We start from the raw sequence: 17,754 nt of genomic DNA, 5'->3' as shown, positions 1-17,754 counted from the left end.
AATGTGCACATTAACAGCTCACTGAATAAAACTACTTTTCATACTGGCTACACCAAGAATTGGCTGCCGCATGCAAGGACATGGCCTTTAAGCATGGCACATCTCTCGGTTTTTTGAGTGCCAAATGTAGAGAGTAGTGTGGGTCCACACAGCAGTGGGCTAGGGATGGATTAATGAATAGGTTATGTTAGGGTATAGCCTCGGGCCCCAGTAAAATCACTTAAAAGCACATCGATCCACTAGCACTCTGTCTCCCCGAGCGGCAAATTTTACTGCCAGCCGTGTATTATTGAGGCTGGATCCTTTTTCATTTTCTCTCCTTTCTCTTACAGATCAAATAATAGCTCAAATGGCACTTTACGGGCCCCCCGGTGTAGTAGCAGCACCAGAAATCATAGTGTGGGTCAGTCCCACAACAATTTGCTAGGTGACAAAATCACATAGAAGACTACATATTTTCGTTCAGTTTTTAATTGCTAAGACCAAATGAACAAAGAGAAAGAAAAATCTCTCTGGCTCTCGGCAGCATATTTCCTTTGCTTGATCTAAGCATGCGCACACATACCTGTCAGACACAATCACTTACTGTATCACTCGCTGTGAATGCTGAATGGGCCTGAGCTCCATCTAGGTTGGCCTGGGCTCATCCATGCTGCCGCAGCAGCCCCTATTGATGTTAGCGTAGCGCCACCGGATACTTTAATCCACCACTGTTACAGACATTGACACATAAGCATCAAGTTGCTGTCACAACGTAATACACTTTCTTAGTCATCCTAATTAAAACTTAATTTTGCCAAAAGGGTACTATTACCTCTTTATCATTATAATAAAACCATTTCATGTGCCATACCTGTAAAAAAGAAGGTAGCTCAATGTTAAAATCCCACTCTGTCTGTGTGGAGTTTACCATTTCCAAAACTATTTCATGTGCATTTCCTCCTGTAGCTCATAGCATGTGGTTAGTCTGACTGGCATGGACTGACAACCCTTCCAGGGTGTACCCCAGCCTCGTTCCCCAAGCTGTCAGGAACAGACTCCAAGCCCCGTCAACAATGACCATGATGAGTGGTTGGAAGATGCGTGGATGTCAAAATGGTTGAATATTTTGCAGGCATCTCAGTTATTTAAATAATTTTCTTCAAAGACATTCACATATTTTAGGCAGGTTCCATTTAAATAAAGCAGAAAGAAAGCCTAGCTTTGTTTATCCTGTTTTGTGCCTTTACGTTTAAGATTCTATACCTGTACAAAATATTCATTTATTTGTCGAGATACTTTGGAAGAAGCATTGCCATATAAAAAAAAAAAAACAGTTCTTTCGGGGTCAGGAGTGGAACGTAAATTTGAACTCCTTTACTTCTACAATTTAAATTGTACTTATATTAAACTGATTCAGCTTGATATTTACTATGGCACAATATTTTCAAAAATGTTCATAATCTAGAATTTCTATGAAATCACTCAATCAGTAATCGCTCTATCAACAAGCTCTTTTGTTTTGGAAGTTGTGATTTTTCTCCACATAACTGAATATTAGGGAATGGTTGTATTACAGTCAAGATGATGTTTCTTTATTTGCAATATTGGAATATTTGTCTCATTGCCAACCTATAAGATCAATCTTTTCTAGTGGTGGAGTTTTACTTACATAAAAATATTCTGAAGATATGGTTCAGTGAGATAACCAATCAGATTGTGGAGGAGGTGTGTCCAAGCAACTTCAGGAGGTGGGACCAACCAACCAGATGTCTCAATCCCGCCTCCTCTAGTTCTTTGGACCCACCTACTCTATAATCTGATTGGTTATCTCTCTGAACCAATGATTTTTCATTTTGACCTCAGAACTTGTCTAAGGATGAATCTCATTACCAAGAAGTCAAAGACCATACTTGTGGTCAAAACCAGCACAAAAATGGCACAAAACCAGTCTTGTGAACTTGCCTTCCAAGAATGAAATTGGGGTGTAATGAATCATGGGAGGGCGGCATGGTGGTGCAGTGGTTAGCACTGTCGCCTCACACCTCTGGGACCCGGGTTCGAGTCTCCGCCTGGGTCACATGCGTGCAGAGTTTGCATGTTCTCCCCGTGTCGTCGTGGGGTTTCCTCCGGGTACTCCGGTTTCCCCCCACGGTCCAAAAACATGCTGAGGCTAATTGGAGTTGCTGGATTGCCCGTAGGTGTGCATGTGTGAGTGAATGGTGTGTGAGTGTGCCCTGCGATGGGCTGGCCCCCCATCCTGGGTTGTTCCCTGCCTCGTGCCCATTGATTCCGGGATAGGCTCCGGACCCCCCGCGACCCAATAGGATAAGCGGTTTGGAAAATGGATGGATGAATCATGGGATTAGTCATGTTCGGCAAGGATGCAACTGATGTATCCCTGATATTTTGGACGGAGCAAGACCAATATCCGGGGATTTTTGAGAAGGGTCCAGCTGCAGACGCCTGTAGAGTGGAGCTCCACTGGAAATACATCATCTCCACAAGAAACAGGTGATCTCAACTTACAGTGCATAAACCCTAACCTTAACCCTAACCCTAACCGGAGCTCCACTTTACATCCTTAAAGATCACGTGTTTCCTGTGGAGGTGACGTATTTCCGGTGGAGCTCCACTGTACAGGCAGCTAGACCCTCTTGGGATTTTTACCCTCCTTGTGTACATGTGTTCTTAGTATTGGAACTGGTCTCCGACAATGGAAGATGATGTAAAACGGGTACATAAGGACACAATTATGGTAAAGTATGCATATTGAGATTCACCCTAAGTAACACTCCCATGAGCCTATGGGTGAATCTCAATACCAAGAATGCAAAGACCATACTTGTGGCCTTTGCAAGAAAAGTATTGCCAACTTCCAAGAACAAACTTGGGACGTAATGAATGATGGGATTGGTCTCGTTACCGTCCTCGTGTATTTAGTATTGGAACTGGTCTGTGGCAATGGAAGATGATGTAAAACGGGCACGTATGCATATTGAGATTCACCCTATTTCTACCGCCAAACATAAGATTGAGCCTGCGTAAGCGTTTACTTATTTGCTGTCATCTTTTTTAACTCAGTTAGCCCTGTTCATATTTTATTAATCCAGTTTAATCTGTATGTCTTTTACTGCAGGCTTCTAGCTCTGCATTTAAAATGTATTTTTAAAGCCCTGTATACAGCAAACAGGGATAATACTGGCTGTTGAAACGTCATTTCCGCTTGCAGCGTCACTTCCTGGTTTGCCAGTTCGCATAGTTTGCCGGACGCCAAGCTGCAGCGCGCTTTTATGTTAATCATCTGCTGGAAGGTGATGCGCCGCTGTAGTCTGAATGCTCCTCTGACGGTGGTGTGATTTTTATCTCCTCGTAGTTGGCCATGGCGGTGGAGTTAGGTAACAGTGCCGTGGTGTTAAAATACGGCACCGTACTGTCTTTCTTGATGGTCCTGTTGGCGTACTGGCTGCGCCCGCCCGTCCAGGATACGCTTGATGGGAGGCTGGACACCGTGCTGTCCTCGCTGCTCCGAGCCGAGCGCAAAGCGGGCCGCAGTGACTTCGCAAGACCCAGAGTCGCTATAGGTGAGACTATCGCCTCTTTTTTAACTTTTAGATTTAGTTTTTCCGGTGTATTTCCTAAAATATAACGAAACTTAAGTTTAAACAAAAATGACAGGTTAAATTTTTGCATCAGCTGGCGAATAAGTTTTAGTTAAACGTTGTCAATGTACAGAAATATATATATATATATATATATATATATATATATATATATATAAACTTTTCTGATTGCGAAATAAATCATCAGTACAGTTGATATGACTTAATCTTTCTAGTAATTGTTTTCTACTATAAATCCTTTTTTTTATCCTGATGTTTTATTGTGGTTCGATTCTTGAGTGGTTCGATCAGAGAACTTCAGGATAACCCCCCCCCCACCCAATAAAGTGAATTCTGTCTATGCTGCAGGAAAACCTATTAATGCTATTACCACTATGTGTTAATTTACATTCGTAGGTCCTTTGGGAATGGTTCGTATTACTTACTAGGCCTCCTAGAGCAAACATGTATACCTCTCTGTCCAGGTCAGGGCCATGGAAATAATCTGAAGCCAAAAACAGCTGAAGGCTTCTTTTTGATATTGCTGAAGTTATTACAGGGCTCTCGTGGTCCATTTTTAAAATTCAGTTTTATGTACGTAGGAGACTCCTTGTCCAAAGTGGTCTACAGTCGAGAAAGCAGAGTGAGACAGTATTGTTGGTCAAAGACTGGTAACGTCATTGTACTAAGCACTGGTTTTGAACCAACGGCCATCTGAATTCTAGAGGCTTAACCCAGAGTCACATGCTGCCCTGAAGCTGTTTTTCTCCTGTTTGTACTGTGTGGTTGGTAAAGTTTCGGCTGCACAGAGCAGTTCGGGCCTGATGTTTTGGTCTGTCAGGTTTCGGGGGCTGTGTGGACATCATCGTGGACGGCGTGACGCTCCTGAACAAGATTGGCCTGGAGCCCAGCAGCCAGCCTCTCCACCACGACTACATCGAGGACGCCGAGCAGCTGGCACAGAGCTTTGCTTACTTCTTCCCTCCAGGCGCTGCGTCCGAGTGAGTCAGCCTGGCTGCGTGTGACTTGACCCGCGGGTTGCTGTCGCAGTACCTCAGCGTTGTAGATTAGGTGCAGGGTGTTGAAACCTGGCCGGGGGCCGAGCTGACTTTGCCAGATATGTTTGGGGTATCGTAGCAGTCAGGTGACCAAGATAAGAGCCAGATCCAAGGAGCAAAACAGAACTAGTAGCTGCCTAGAAACTCGTCATTTCTGTCAGTGTTTTCTGTAGGACTCGGCCGTTTAAAAAGTCAATATCAAAACGGAAAGATATTTACACAACAAAGAATTACAGCTATGCGATGATAAATGAGAGGCGTTAATTCGAAGTTTTAGCAAACTAAAGTGTTTTCAGAGATTATACTTCTGTTATACTTCCGTAACGATTTTTTTTTTTATTCTTGCATAATTTCCTCTGTTTTGCTCACGCTTGACTCCCGTCTTTTAGGAGGTTCGTCATGAACGATACCCTCTTCAGTCAGCTGGTGGAGGCCTCCCGAGAGTTACCAGGAAACCGCTGGTCGCTGGGGGGCAACGCGGCCGTCATGGCGGGCCGCATGGCACTGGAGGGCTGCGAGGTGTTGCTTGGAGCCGACTTCAGCCCCGAGCTCACCGACGTGCTTCCGCAGCAGATAACTGGTATGCCACCGTTTTAAGATTACGATGGACTTTATTGATCCCATGGGGAATTTTGATGCAAATAGTAGAAAGAACATGCACAGATTAACATACAAATGGCATCATGGCAATTAATTAAATCAGAAGGTCCAAGAGTTTTAACAAATGTATGTTCAATGTCATGTTTTTATTGTATACGTTTGATCTGCTGGATTGCATTCCTATCCTTTCCCTTTTTTTATTTCTAGTGGTGGGCAATGTGGTAGAGGAACCTGATATCCACCTCATCCTGGAGTATCCCTCTGGTGCCACTTGGGGGCAGTATACCTCAAAAAGGGCCAACAGGTGAGGTGTAGGAAGGGCTTCTTTAGTATTCTCCTCATGATTTCCCACATATGTGTTGTGCACAATAAATGCTCAAAGACAGAATCATGTTCTCGTGCAGGTTCATTGTCCACAGCGATGACCACAACCCATATTTGGCTTCAATTGAAGCTTTCGAACGCAAGCTGAAGGATTTCCACCCTGACCTCTTAGTGGTTGGCGGCATGCAGATGATGGACAACTTCCCCTTTCGGAAAGGTGACGATGATATGTGATCTGTGAAGGGTTTCATAACTGGAGGCTGTGGGAGAATATATGTTTGTGGAACTAGTATGAATGTAAGTCCACCTGTAGTCATATGGTTCTATCTGCAGATTAAGACCCAAGTTTTCCTGTACCATTTTGCTCCTGTAACCCACAAATCCTCCTTTTAATTGCGCTTTCGGACCCTGACCCCGATCATCGCAGTTCGACTTTTTTGTGTTGAAGAGAACATGGGAAGGAAAACGCTGTCACAATGCAGAATGGAATTCATGATTCATGTCCTTATTTTGTGGTGTCAATTTGGCCGTGATGACACTCCTCTTATAGATGTGTTTAGTACGCAACAGTGCTATTTTCATTTGTTTCATTTATTGTATCCATAATAATAATTCGCATATTTCACCAGATATTTTGTGTGTTGTAACCAGTTGTTCTTGGATACGCCTATCAGCCCAGGTCAGAATCTTGTGCTGCCTGTCATTTGGCCGACGGTCTTTATGTGTGTCCATTTGCTTGCTTACCAGTACTAATTGGACGTGAGCATGTGTTGAAAAAGCCCGGAAACATTGTGTCATGCACTAACGTGATTTTAAGATTCCCGAGTCGTATGTTCGCATATAGCAGTGATGTACAGAAAGTTCACAGGTACACAAGCAGTGAAAACAGACCCGTAGTGCAGTACAGACAGTTTAAACAGTAAGCACTGTATACATGTCAATATGATGCAAACAGAATATTGCACGGATAGTAACTTAGATTAATCTATCTGATCTTGTATGTGAATGTGTGTGTTTTGTTTTAAATTGGTGTTGTATGTTGCTGTCTGTTTCAAAGATGAATTGCTGCCTTGATGTGTTATGCCTGGGTTGGGTGGATGTGGGGTAGTGTCTCATGGTTTTAGTTGGGAAGGTGGATGTGTGAAGCTTTCCTCTCTAACCGGAGCACCCCCACGCTCTCTTCCCCCTCCACCCTCGCAGGTGAGCGTGAGGCCCTCCTGGACCGCCTGGCGCAGCTACTGGACTCTACCTCTCTGGGGACGGGCGTGCACTTCGAAATGGCCAGCTTCGTGGACGAGGGCCTGCTGGCGGAGCTTCTGCGGCTGGTGCTGCCACGTGCCGACTCGCTGGGCATGAACGAGCAGGAGCTGCCCAACCTGCTGAGCCTGCTGCGGGGCGGCAGCGTCACCCTGCTGTCGGACCCCAACCCACGCGTGGCCACCGTGCTCGACCAGATGCGGGAGCTCTACCGGCTGGTGAATCGGCGGCGCCGAGACTCCGGCGTCGGCCGGCCGCTCACGAGGGTGCACGTGCACACGCTGGCCTTCCAGGCCATCATCGTGACTCGCGGCTCCCAGTGGAAGAACACCATGTCGGCCACGGCCAAGGCCTCGCTCACCGCCAACCGGCACGTGTGCGGCTCACCGGACATCAACCTCAGCAAGGCCAAGCTCATCCTGGACGAGTCCTTCTCCGTCAGTCGGAGGGAGGGCAGCCAGCGCATCCCGCTTCTGGAGACGCGGCCCGTGTCCTGCTGGCATGAGGACGACTATGAAGTGTGCGTGGCCCCCGTGCTGGTGTGCACCGAGGTGTACCAGACCGCGGGGGGAGGGGACAACATCTCTGCTGCAGGCCTGGTGCTGCAGATATGACCACAACTGTGATGACTTCAGGGCTCGTACAGAAGTGAGGCATCCCGTAGGGCTAAGTTATGTATGCTACTGAAGATGGGATTTAATGTGCTTTTGTTCGCCAGCTGTCATTTCTGTTGTTCCCGGAGGAATGTGTATATTTTGATTTTTTTTTTTCTTTTCTTGGGGGGTGTTCCATGAAGCAAGGTTTTTCAGTTAGCTGGATTAACTTAAAATAGAAGTCATGATTGTCCAATAGGAATGCTCCTCACCTAAACTATTATTGGGCAATCATGACAACTAGCTGAAGTTAACCCAGCTAACAGAGGATCCCTGCTTCGTGGAACACCATCAGGTCTTAAGTGAAATTCATGTCCAGTGTTAGCAGCCTAACCAATGAAATTCTGCTCCGAGATATTGTATGAGAACGTGAGCTTGCTTAATTTTACAAAAGGATGATCACTGTAAATGAGGCAGTGGCTGATCCGAGATCTTTTGCCTTCTGTTATGGGAAACCTTAAGATGCCTTTTATCCATCTCCATTTTTACTCAATCATTCCTTAGTAAACCCTGGGATCAATGTGCTTTTCAGGTCCCTTAACTTTCCCCGTTTGAAAATGAATGATTGGCCTTGTACTGTGAAGGTAGATTTGGTGGGAAAATCTTTCTTTTCTTTTTTTAATTGTAATGAGGGGATGTGGGACATTTTGAATGTTTGTTTTTAAGCTTCTTTTCTTTTATTCTCCCACCCATTCTGAAGTCTGTACTCTCTTCCACATCATTCTTTGTTTCTTCTTTTTTGTTTATATGCCTGAATGCAGATGGTATCGTCAGTTCAGTTGTTATTTCAGTGTGCGAATTTAAAATTAGGACTGGAAATGTAGCCCAGCTGGCTCCTGGAAGGCCATGCTGTAAATCCTATATTTAAAATGTTTTGGAAATTGCAGAGCTTGCGTTCACCTGAAAAGGCCCAGTGTGGTTCACTTTAGCCACTGGTGGCCTGCTTGTGCTTTTCGTGTGGGGGGGGGCCAGTCTGAGCTCATTTCAGCATCACTACAGCAGCATGTTCGATGTACCTCCTGTGCCTAATCGCACAACCGATGCAATATGAACAGCACGGCGTGGGGAAGCGACCGGTCACAGAAATGGGCCTCGCGCTCGCTGACGACGGCACCTCTCAGGGACACACTGTGGCCAGGGAAGTAGATAACCATCTCTGCTATTGTCTCTCTTCCTAAACCGCCTTGGTTTAGCCTCTGTGTTCTGTGGTAACTTTATTCCCTTTCTTATACAAAGAGACACTTGATTCCGTATTTTCTGTGCCACTCTACCATAGTGTGGTTTTTAATTTATTCTGCTGCTCTCATGATTATCCACTCCTATAGTCTTAATTTTGAAAATGAGCTGGGGGGCTCTGTCTTCTGAGAAAGGACACAATCCCAACTGTGGGCGGGAACCTTTCGTCCTCTTGACCACAATGCTGTGGGGGCAGGGGGGGGTGATGTCTGTGGGTCTAGTTGCAGAGCAACGTATGGTGCTGAACTCAGGCTTTATGTGCTGATTTAAAGGAAATCGGTGAATGTCCATCAGAGGGCTTGTTTGGGTTTGGAAAGAATAAAATAGTTCAATTAATTCTTACCATTTCCTGTATTATTTAAGAGGATTATCCTCTAGTGGTAATAATGCACAGTTGGCCGAGACACACATTCAGTGGTTCCCTTTAGAATAATGAAATTGGCAGAGGTTGTATTATCTCAGACCACTGTATACATGCAGAACAGTATCTCCTGATTCAGTTCTGCACAGCCATGATTCAAAGTACCGTAACTTTATAACTCAGCAATGTAAACAGACTTATTAATGGGGAAATTGCACCATGGGTAGTCAGTGTCATCTATGACGTCATGCTGATGCTGCTGACTCATTTCCCAAACCACATTGTTGTGCTGAAATCCACAGAACAAAGAAAGATAAACCCAATAAAAAAATATTTAACTAATTTTGCCTGTGATATCTGAAATGTCCACTGGAGGGCTCTGTCAGGCTTAGGCTGTGGAAAAAACAGCTCTAACACCAATAGTACTTTCCCCCCCAATATACTCCACTGAAAAATTCACATTCTATGTTACACTCTTTACAATATTCTATATAGTCAAGCCATCTTCATTTAGCACATTAAAAAAAACTGGGTGTCAACTAGATAGATAGATAGATAGGTAGATAGAACTTTATTAATCCCTCGGGAAGGTTCCTCTGGGAAATTCTAGTTTCCAGCAGCAGTACACCAGCATATTACAAGTTATAAAAATACAATAAAAAATACAATATAAGAGAATTTAAAATACACGTACTAAAGTAAGAGCCAACATACAGATAAGGATACGAGTAGGGAGGGGGGAAAGGGGGAAAGGAAAAAACTATTCACAATAAAAGGGAAATAGAGGGATTTAGCAGCAGTTATGTAGAGAATAGATATTGCGGTATATGTAACTAATGTGCTGTACCAAACAGATAACTAAGGCAAGGCAAATATTTAAATAAAAAGGAGAGGGCAAAGGAGGGGCGTAGTTTGGCCTATTTTTGGGAGGCACTAGCCCCGTAAAATATTCTTTAGCCCACCCAAGTAAATGTGTATGTTAAGAACTCATCCCCCATCCATTCATCTCCATCTATGCCCCAAGGGCGAAGCTTAAAGGCGTGCCAATAGGGCCCTTTCTCCCTCAGTGGGATGTGTGGCTGCACCGTTAGCTTGGTAATAACTGACATGTTACATTAGTCAAGTAATATTAGATAATTAATGTATATTCGGCTCACTAGCAATATATTTCATGAATTATAAACGTATATCTGACTTAAGAATGTCTCACTGACATGTTTTATTATATTAATTATCTATATTCCGCTTGATACCGACATAATTTATTGATTATCACTGCATATTTAGCTTCCTCCTCAGCAGTATGAAGTCTCGGCTCTCACTGGCTTACCGGAACCGGGCTGAGTTTGGTTTGCGGAGGCGGAGAGCGGCGGTAAAGGAAAAGCAGCAGACCCAGGATCAACAATTCTCCAAACCCCCACCCCGGGGCATGCGCACCCTATTCTAGCCCATACACATGAACATGAGTAAGGGGGCATGTGAATTCTGTCTAAACAGTAGTAGCTCCTACACAAGCCCCCCCTCCCCAGAATTCACAAATACAGACAGGTACTACTATCGGGGAGGCCTTATCACCCGCCCAATATGGGTCATGGTGTGCTGGGAGGGGTGGGGTATCTGCAGTGGTCCACCACTCGCGCACAGTCTCAGTAGAGACTCTTGCTGACATCCACCAAAACCCAGTCTGGCTTGTCACCAACCTCCAACATGAAGAACTTGTACCTACACTGCAGTACACCACACCATGTATGAGAAAAGCAGAGGTCTGGTCTCTTATGCCCTGGCACTGCAGAGACAGTAGAGTCAGCTGGCGGCGGAAAGCTCTGAGTCCTCTGTACAGACGGCCGAACAGGCTGCCAGCCTGGCAGTGTGCACATCCTCAGCCTCCTTCAATCTGAATCTACTTATCTGGATTGACAGGTGATCAAAATCAGCTGTTCTGGAACCAGATCACCGGGCCCCCCCCTGGAGCCAGGCCTGGGGGTGGGGCTCGATGGCGAGCGCCTGGTGGCCAGACCTACACCCATGGGGCCTGGTCGGACACAGCCCGAACAAGGCACGTGGGTCCCCCCTCCAATGGGCTCACCACCCATGGGAGGGGCCATAGGTGTCGGGTGCGATGTGATCTGGGCGGCGGTCAAAGGCAGGGACCTTGGCGGTCCGATCCTCAGCTGCAGAAGCTAGGTCTAGGGACATGGAATGTCACCTCTCTGATGGGGAAGGAGCCTGAGCTGGTGCGCGAGGTTGTGAAGTTCCGGCTAGATATATTCGGACTCACCTCGACGCACGGCTTGGGCTCTGGAACCAGTCTCCTTGAGGGGGGTTGGACCCTTTTCCACTCTGGAGTTGCCCGCGGGGAGAGGCGCCGAGCGGGCGTGGGCATACTTATTGCCCCCAGGCTGGGCGCCTGTACATTGGGGTTTACCGCAGTGGACGAGAGAGTAGCCTCCCTTCGCCTTCAGGTGGGGGGACGGGTCCTGACTGTTGTTTGCGCTTATGCGCCAAACGGCAGTTCAGAATACCCACCCTTTTTGAAGTCCTTGGAATGGGTGTTGGAGAGCACTCCTCCTGGGGACTCTCTTGTTCTGCTGAGGGACTTCAATGCTCACGTGGGCAATGACATTGAGACCTGGAGGGGCGTGATTGGGAGGAACGGCCCCCCCCAATCTGAACCCGAGTGGTGTTTTGTTATTGGACTTCTGTGCTCGTCACGGATTGTCCATAATGAACACCATGTTCAAGCATAAGGGTGTCCATATGTGCACTTGGCACCAGGACACCCTAGGCCGCAGTTCGATGATCGACTTCGTAGTCGTGTCGTCGGACTTGCGGCCGCATGTTTTGGACACTCGGGTGAAGAGAGGGGCGGAGCTGTCAACCGATCACTACCTGGTGGTGGGTTGGCTCCGCTGGTGGGGGAGGAAGCCGGCAAGGCCTGGCAGGCCCAAGCGTATAGTGAGGGTCTGCTGGGAACGTCTGGTGGAATCCCCTGTCAGGGAAAGTTTCATCTCCTACCTCCGGCAGAATATCCTCCCATATCCCGGGGGAGGCGGGGGACATTGAGTCCGAATGGGCCATGTTCCGTGCCTCCATTGTGGAGGCAGCTGACCGGAGCTGCGGCCGTAAGGTAGTCAGTGCCTGTCGCGGTGGCAATCCCCGAACCTGCTGGTGGACAGCGGTGGTAAGGGATGCCGTTAAGCTGAAGAAGGAGTCCTATCGGGCCTTTTTGGCCTGTGGGACTCCAGATGCAGCTGACAGCTACCGGCAGGCCAAGCGGGATGCGGCTTTGGCGGTTGCTGAGGCAAAAACTCAGGTGTGGGAGGAGTTTGGCGAGACCATGGAGAACGACTTCCGTACGGCTTCGAGGAGATTCTGGTCCACCATCCGGCGGCTCCGGGCGGGAAAGCGGTGCAGCATCAACACTATTTATGGTGGGGATGGTGCGCTGCTGACCTCAACTCGGGACATTTTGGGTCGGTGGAGGGAATACTTCGAAGACTTCCTCAATCCCACCGACACGCCTTCCGATATGGAAGCAGAGTGTGGGGACTTGGGGGTGGACTCGCCTATCTCTGGGGCGGAGGTCGCTGAGGTGGTCAAAAAGCTCCTCGGTGGCCGGGCCCCGGGGGTGGATGAGATTCGCCTGGAGTTCCTCAAGGCTCTGGATCCTGCGGGGCTGTCCTGGTTGACACGCATCTGCGGCATCGCGTGGACATTGGGGGCGGTGCCTCTGGACTGGCAGATCGAGGTGGTGGTCCCCCTCTTTAAGAAGGAGGACTGGAGGGTGTGCTCCAACTACAGGGGGATCACACTCCTCAGCCTCCCTGGTAAGGTCTATTCGGGGGTCCTGGAGAGGAGGGTCCGCCGGATTGTCGAACCTCGGATTCAGGAGGAGAAGTGAGGGAATGATGGAACGGGAGATCGACAGGCGGATCGTCAGCAGTCATGCGGGCGCTACATCGGTCTGTCATGGTGAAGAAGGAGCTGAGCCAAAAGGCGAAGCTCTCGATTTACCAGTCGATCTACGTTCCTACCCTCACCTATAGTCATGAGCTATGGGTAGTGACCGAAAGAACGAGATCGTGGGTGCAAGCGGCCGAAATGAATTTCCTCCGCAGGCTGGCTGGGCTCTCCCTTAGAGATAGGGTGAGGAGCTTAGTCCTTCGGGAGAGACTCAGAGTAGAGCCGCTGCTCCTCCGCATTGAGAGGAGCCAGATGAGGAGGCTTGGGCATCTAATTAGGATGCCTCCTGGATGCCTCCTTGGTGAGGTGTTCCGGGCATGTCCCACTGGGAGGAGACCCTGGGGAAGACCCAGGACACGCTGGAGGGACTATGTCTCTCGGCTGGCCTGGGAACGCCTCGGGATCACCCCAGAGGAGCTGGATGAAGTTGCCGGGGAGAGGGAAGTCTGGGCCTCCTTGCTGAGACTGCTGCCTCCGCGAGCCGACCTCGGATTAAGCGGAAGATGATGGATGGATTTCTTAATCCCTTCTATTGGTTCAGGCCCTAGCTGCAGGCGCCCACATTAGGTATCTGAAAATAACCCTAAATATAAACTTTTAGAAGTCATCACACTTCTTTTCAGTTGTAATAATACACTTGACAGCATACACGGTATATCAATGCACAATGCTTTATTTCAAGAATTAAAACACAATGATAGCCTATGTTTTCGATCCGCAATATTTACGAACCAAAATAAAACACTTAGGTCATGCACGTTTTTTGGCACAAATGCAAAAATAAAGACTTTAGTTTTAAATTAGATTATTTACATTTAAGTGCTTGTAAGCAAGAAAGTTTCGTGCAAAAAAATGGATTCCATATTCCGATCACCAAAATTGCAAAACTATATAGAAGCAAAGGTGGCCATTTCCGGGCCAGAAAGTAAAAATCCAGTCCAAGATTTTGCTTCAACCAAGCAGCTGAGCACTCTGTGTCTGTGAGTCTTTATACTCAAATGGTTGGTTGAAAAAAAATCTTGGAGTGGAATTTTACTTTCTGGACCTGAAATTTCCACCTCTGTATAGAAGTACTCCGGGTTTTCATTATACGATCATATCGTCCATGGTGCAGCCACACTTCTCCACAATCATGTTTGGGAACTCGGCGACCTCGATCTCCGTGTAGTCACCCTTCTTCACGAGGTACATCATGGGCAGCGGAGCGCTCTCCACTACCGCGCACGTCCGCACTCCGTATCCGTAGTTGCGCTTTGGTTTCTTGCAGCCGCCTGCGCAGCGGAAAGCCTGGTAACCCGCCGGCTCGATAATCCAGTACTGCGTCCACGTCAGCTCTCTGAAGTTGACGAAATGCTCTTCCCTACAGCAGACATTGCTTTTTCCAGCCAAGCAATCGCCACGGGAACTGTAAATAATAATAATGTATATATATCAAGAATATAAATTAGGTGTATTTTCAACGATTGTGTTGTTGCACGTGTAGTTCAGAAATCGCATTAGGAATGCTTACCCAAATTCCTCCGTGTTCAGGGTGTACAGCACCACCTCTGGCTTCCCGGCGTCCATGTCATCAGGGCTCTGGGTGGCGAACCTTACGCCTTTGGCCAGCTCCGCAGCGTAGCTGCCCGGCCTCTCAGCCTCGATCCACACCTCTAGATGCATTGGGCGGTTTCTTTGGGTTTTAGACCAAAAATGAACCGCCTGGGTCACGTCAAAATTTTTCCAGCCGGTTTCATGAATCGGCACCAACCTGTAAAATGATTAATAGGCCTAATTATATATATATATAATCATATATGAAATTATTATCATTGCACTTAATTATGCAGATGTTAAAAAAAGAAAATCCATGTTTTGTTTATTTTTTTTTACCTTGAATCTACGAGAGAAGTGTGGTTTGATCCATTTTCCAGTATATTCACCCAATATATGCTCACTCTCGCATTGTTGACCGGACGCCGGTTCTTGTTTTCGGGAACTGGCTGCTTTTTCGGTGCTGTCTTGAACAGTTTTAGTTCTGCCATGGTCACTTCACTGTTTTCCGGAATTCTGGTCTCCATGTCAAAAAACAGTCGCTGCCGGTGAGTGTCTGAGTACATCACTTCTCCCGAAACATCTGGAATGGAAATATTGGGCCTCCGTTGAGACAAAGTGCAACAAACCAATGCTCGATTTATGTATGCAATCAGAGGTGGAAATTTCAGGTCCAGAAAGTAAAAATCCAGACCAAGATATTGTTTCAACCAACCAGCATAAAGAGTCAGAGTCACAGAGTATTCAACTGGTTGATTGAAACAAAATCCTGGTCTGGATTTTTACCTTCTGGACCTGAAATTTCCACCTCTGTATGCAACTAAATCATTTAACATGTTTTGAAAATATACAGTATTATTTGCTTAATTTAATACATTAATACTTTTTGGCTATGCATAATTGTACGCAGAATTATCACACAAGACTTTAACCCAACCCATTAGACTAATTTCTCTACACGAACAAAATGGATTGACATTAGCGAGGTACATTTATCTTACATGCCAGGGAGCCAAACGCACCTGCATTTCCCGGGATGCCTCGCAGGATGCCAGCCAAGCTGGGCAGTGATCGGCGCCGACGCTTATTTTGCTGTTTAAGCAGGGAGACGTATTTGTTCTTGATGTGCGGTGGGATGACCAGGTTCTCCACGTCCCTCTTGTGAATCCTGGGAAGCTCGTTTAGTCCTACTTTCTGAAGCATGGCTTCTTTCATGTCCTCCAGCGTGAAGCCTTCAACAACAGCGAGCATTGCAGAGCAAAGAACGAAGGCGCTGAATGGACCCATGACTCTTCTCTGGGGGACATCAGACTGACCTTATATGCGGTTTTCCCCTGTCAGACTCCGAGAAAAACACTTCACACATGCAGGGGTGGGTGGAGTCCAACTTCAGAAGAAAGACATCTTCATCAAAGTCTTGTCCCATTAGGGACATAATGGCAGAATCGCGCCGAACTCCTCCCTAACGAAAGTTATAACACCTTCTGATGAAAGGTAAACATAAATCACAGCCTTTGACAACTTCAGTGTTTCACATTAGATTATTCATTAGCACGAAGAGCCTGCAATTCATTGCGCATTAATCCTATTTATATTCAATACGGTCTGAGATGTATAAGTACTGATATATTTCAAGCGTACTTACCTTCTTGACAAAAAACATTCCATTGTAGGATTTGATAACGTTCATTTATAAACTGCTATTTTCAAATTTTCATTTCTTTCGTACATATTTTGTATTCTACATTTTATACGATGTATGTATCGATTTAATTTGCTAAAAAATAAAACGTACATTAAATCTCGACCTTAATCTGGTGAAGCCGCATGATATTGATCAAATACTCAGAAGACGTATCAAAAAATGATGTCTGTTAAGATTTTTTTGTGTAGATCTATGTAGGTCACAGTCTACAATCTTCTCAATGTTTATTTATTTTATTCATTTCCTTAGGCCTATATATGCCTATCAATATTTTACACGTGTATCCCAGGTGTCCGTATATAACGTGCATGTTCTCAGCAGCTGAGCCTTGATTTGCCGATATGTGGGACTCGGGGAAAACCAAAGATTATGAAATGCGTATTCCGGTGGGACCACCCCTTTAGCCCTTCTGCAGATTAAAATTATAAACAAATAGACAGTTAATCCATGACTTTTGTGAGGAGGCTATGTGTATTGGCGATCTTTTCAACATGGCGTTTATATGTTTCAGTTACGGGATTAGCTCTGGCTTTTTTGTCTAGCAGACAATCGAAAAGGAGCTGGATATCACTGTCCAAGTCTGTGTATTAGGGGCTGCGGGATACATGGAGCTAACGACATAGGCAAAGTCAGAAATTTGATACATGTTTAACCGAAAATGACTATCATGGTCATGCAAATATTTTTACTGTCTTGATACTGAAAAGCACGACTCATGCATATAAATATATTGATTAAACTCTGCATAGGACAAGTAAGTACAAAAGATGGATGGATGGATGGATGGGTTGATTATAAACAGATCTAAATGATTGTTTTCTGGCTGTCTGACTGTTATAAGATTTTTTACATTGATTGTACTTTATAATAAATAATAAAAGAACTAATAATGTTTTGTTAAAATTATATTTTATCTGAAGAAATTGGTAAGCAAAATTAACATTATATTGAAATATTTGGTATTTTAATACATAATTTAAATTGTATATATCCTGTTTGTAGTCACTGGCTCCCAAACTAAACACAAACATTAGTGTTTTATGTTATGCAAATGTGTCACTAAATTAAAAAGCAACAAGTGAGACTGTTTGTCAATTAACTGTTTAACTCAGAACGGTTCTTTTAGAACTACAAATTAGGTTTCAATTTATTACTACTTGAAATGAATGTTTAACTTAAAACTACAGATTATTTCTAATGTGATATACATTTTTGTAAACAAATGAAAAACGTAATGACTTTTTGTTAGAAAACCACTACATTGGCAATATTTTTATTGAGTTAAACAGGTGTCCCAAGACTTCTTGACCACTGTATATAACAAACGAGAAATTTTATTGTCGGGGTGGCGTCCTGTATTTCTTCAAGAAAGTGGCAACCTTAGCAGAGGGTTCAAGATAACATTTTGGTAGGGAGGGGTTCTAACTACGCCCCTGCCAGAAGGTCTTTATTCTGGTAGGATTTATAAACACATCGTTCGATA

At 45.6% G+C, this 17,754-nt stretch overlaps 2 protein-coding genes across 2 annotated transcripts; one reads left to right on the top strand and one right to left on the bottom strand.

Moving 5' to 3' along the window:
* Positions 1 to 3,241: 3,241 nt before the first annotated feature.
* On the top strand, positions 3,242 to 9,412 carry LOC125714930 (ADP-dependent glucokinase-like). The gene is made up of 6 exons (XM_048986036.1): positions 3,242 to 3,563; positions 4,423 to 4,582; positions 5,029 to 5,219; positions 5,447 to 5,543; positions 5,644 to 5,780; positions 6,764 to 9,412. The coding sequence occupies exons 1-6, from the start codon at positions 3,362 to 3,364 to the stop codon at positions 7,432 to 7,434; spliced, it is 1,458 nt and encodes a 485-aa protein (XP_048841993.1). The 5' UTR covers positions 3,242 to 3,361; the 3' UTR covers positions 7,435 to 9,412.
* A 4,371-nt stretch (positions 9,413 to 13,783) lies between these two features.
* On the bottom strand, positions 13,784 to 16,964 carry LOC125714846 (left-right determination factor 2-like). Its single transcript, XM_048985862.1, has 4 exons — positions 15,589 to 16,964; positions 14,906 to 15,149; positions 14,544 to 14,783; positions 13,784 to 14,438 (listed from the first exon to the last, which is right to left on the bottom strand). Exons 1-4 carry the CDS (start codon positions 15,851 to 15,853, stop codon positions 14,120 to 14,122), a joined length of 1,068 nt encoding a protein of 355 aa, XP_048841819.1. The 5' UTR covers positions 15,854 to 16,964; the 3' UTR covers positions 13,784 to 14,119.
* Between the last annotated feature and the right edge of the window lie 790 nt (positions 16,965 to 17,754).

This window comes from Brienomyrus brachyistius, chromosome 19 (assembly GCF_023856365.1).
Source record: "Brienomyrus brachyistius isolate T26 chromosome 19, BBRACH_0.4, whole genome shotgun sequence".
Taxonomy (NCBI): Eukaryota; Metazoa; Chordata; class Actinopteri; order Osteoglossiformes; family Mormyridae; genus Brienomyrus; species Brienomyrus brachyistius.
Note: the sequence above shows the minus strand (reverse complement) of the source record. Positions and strands in the feature narration are given on the sequence as shown.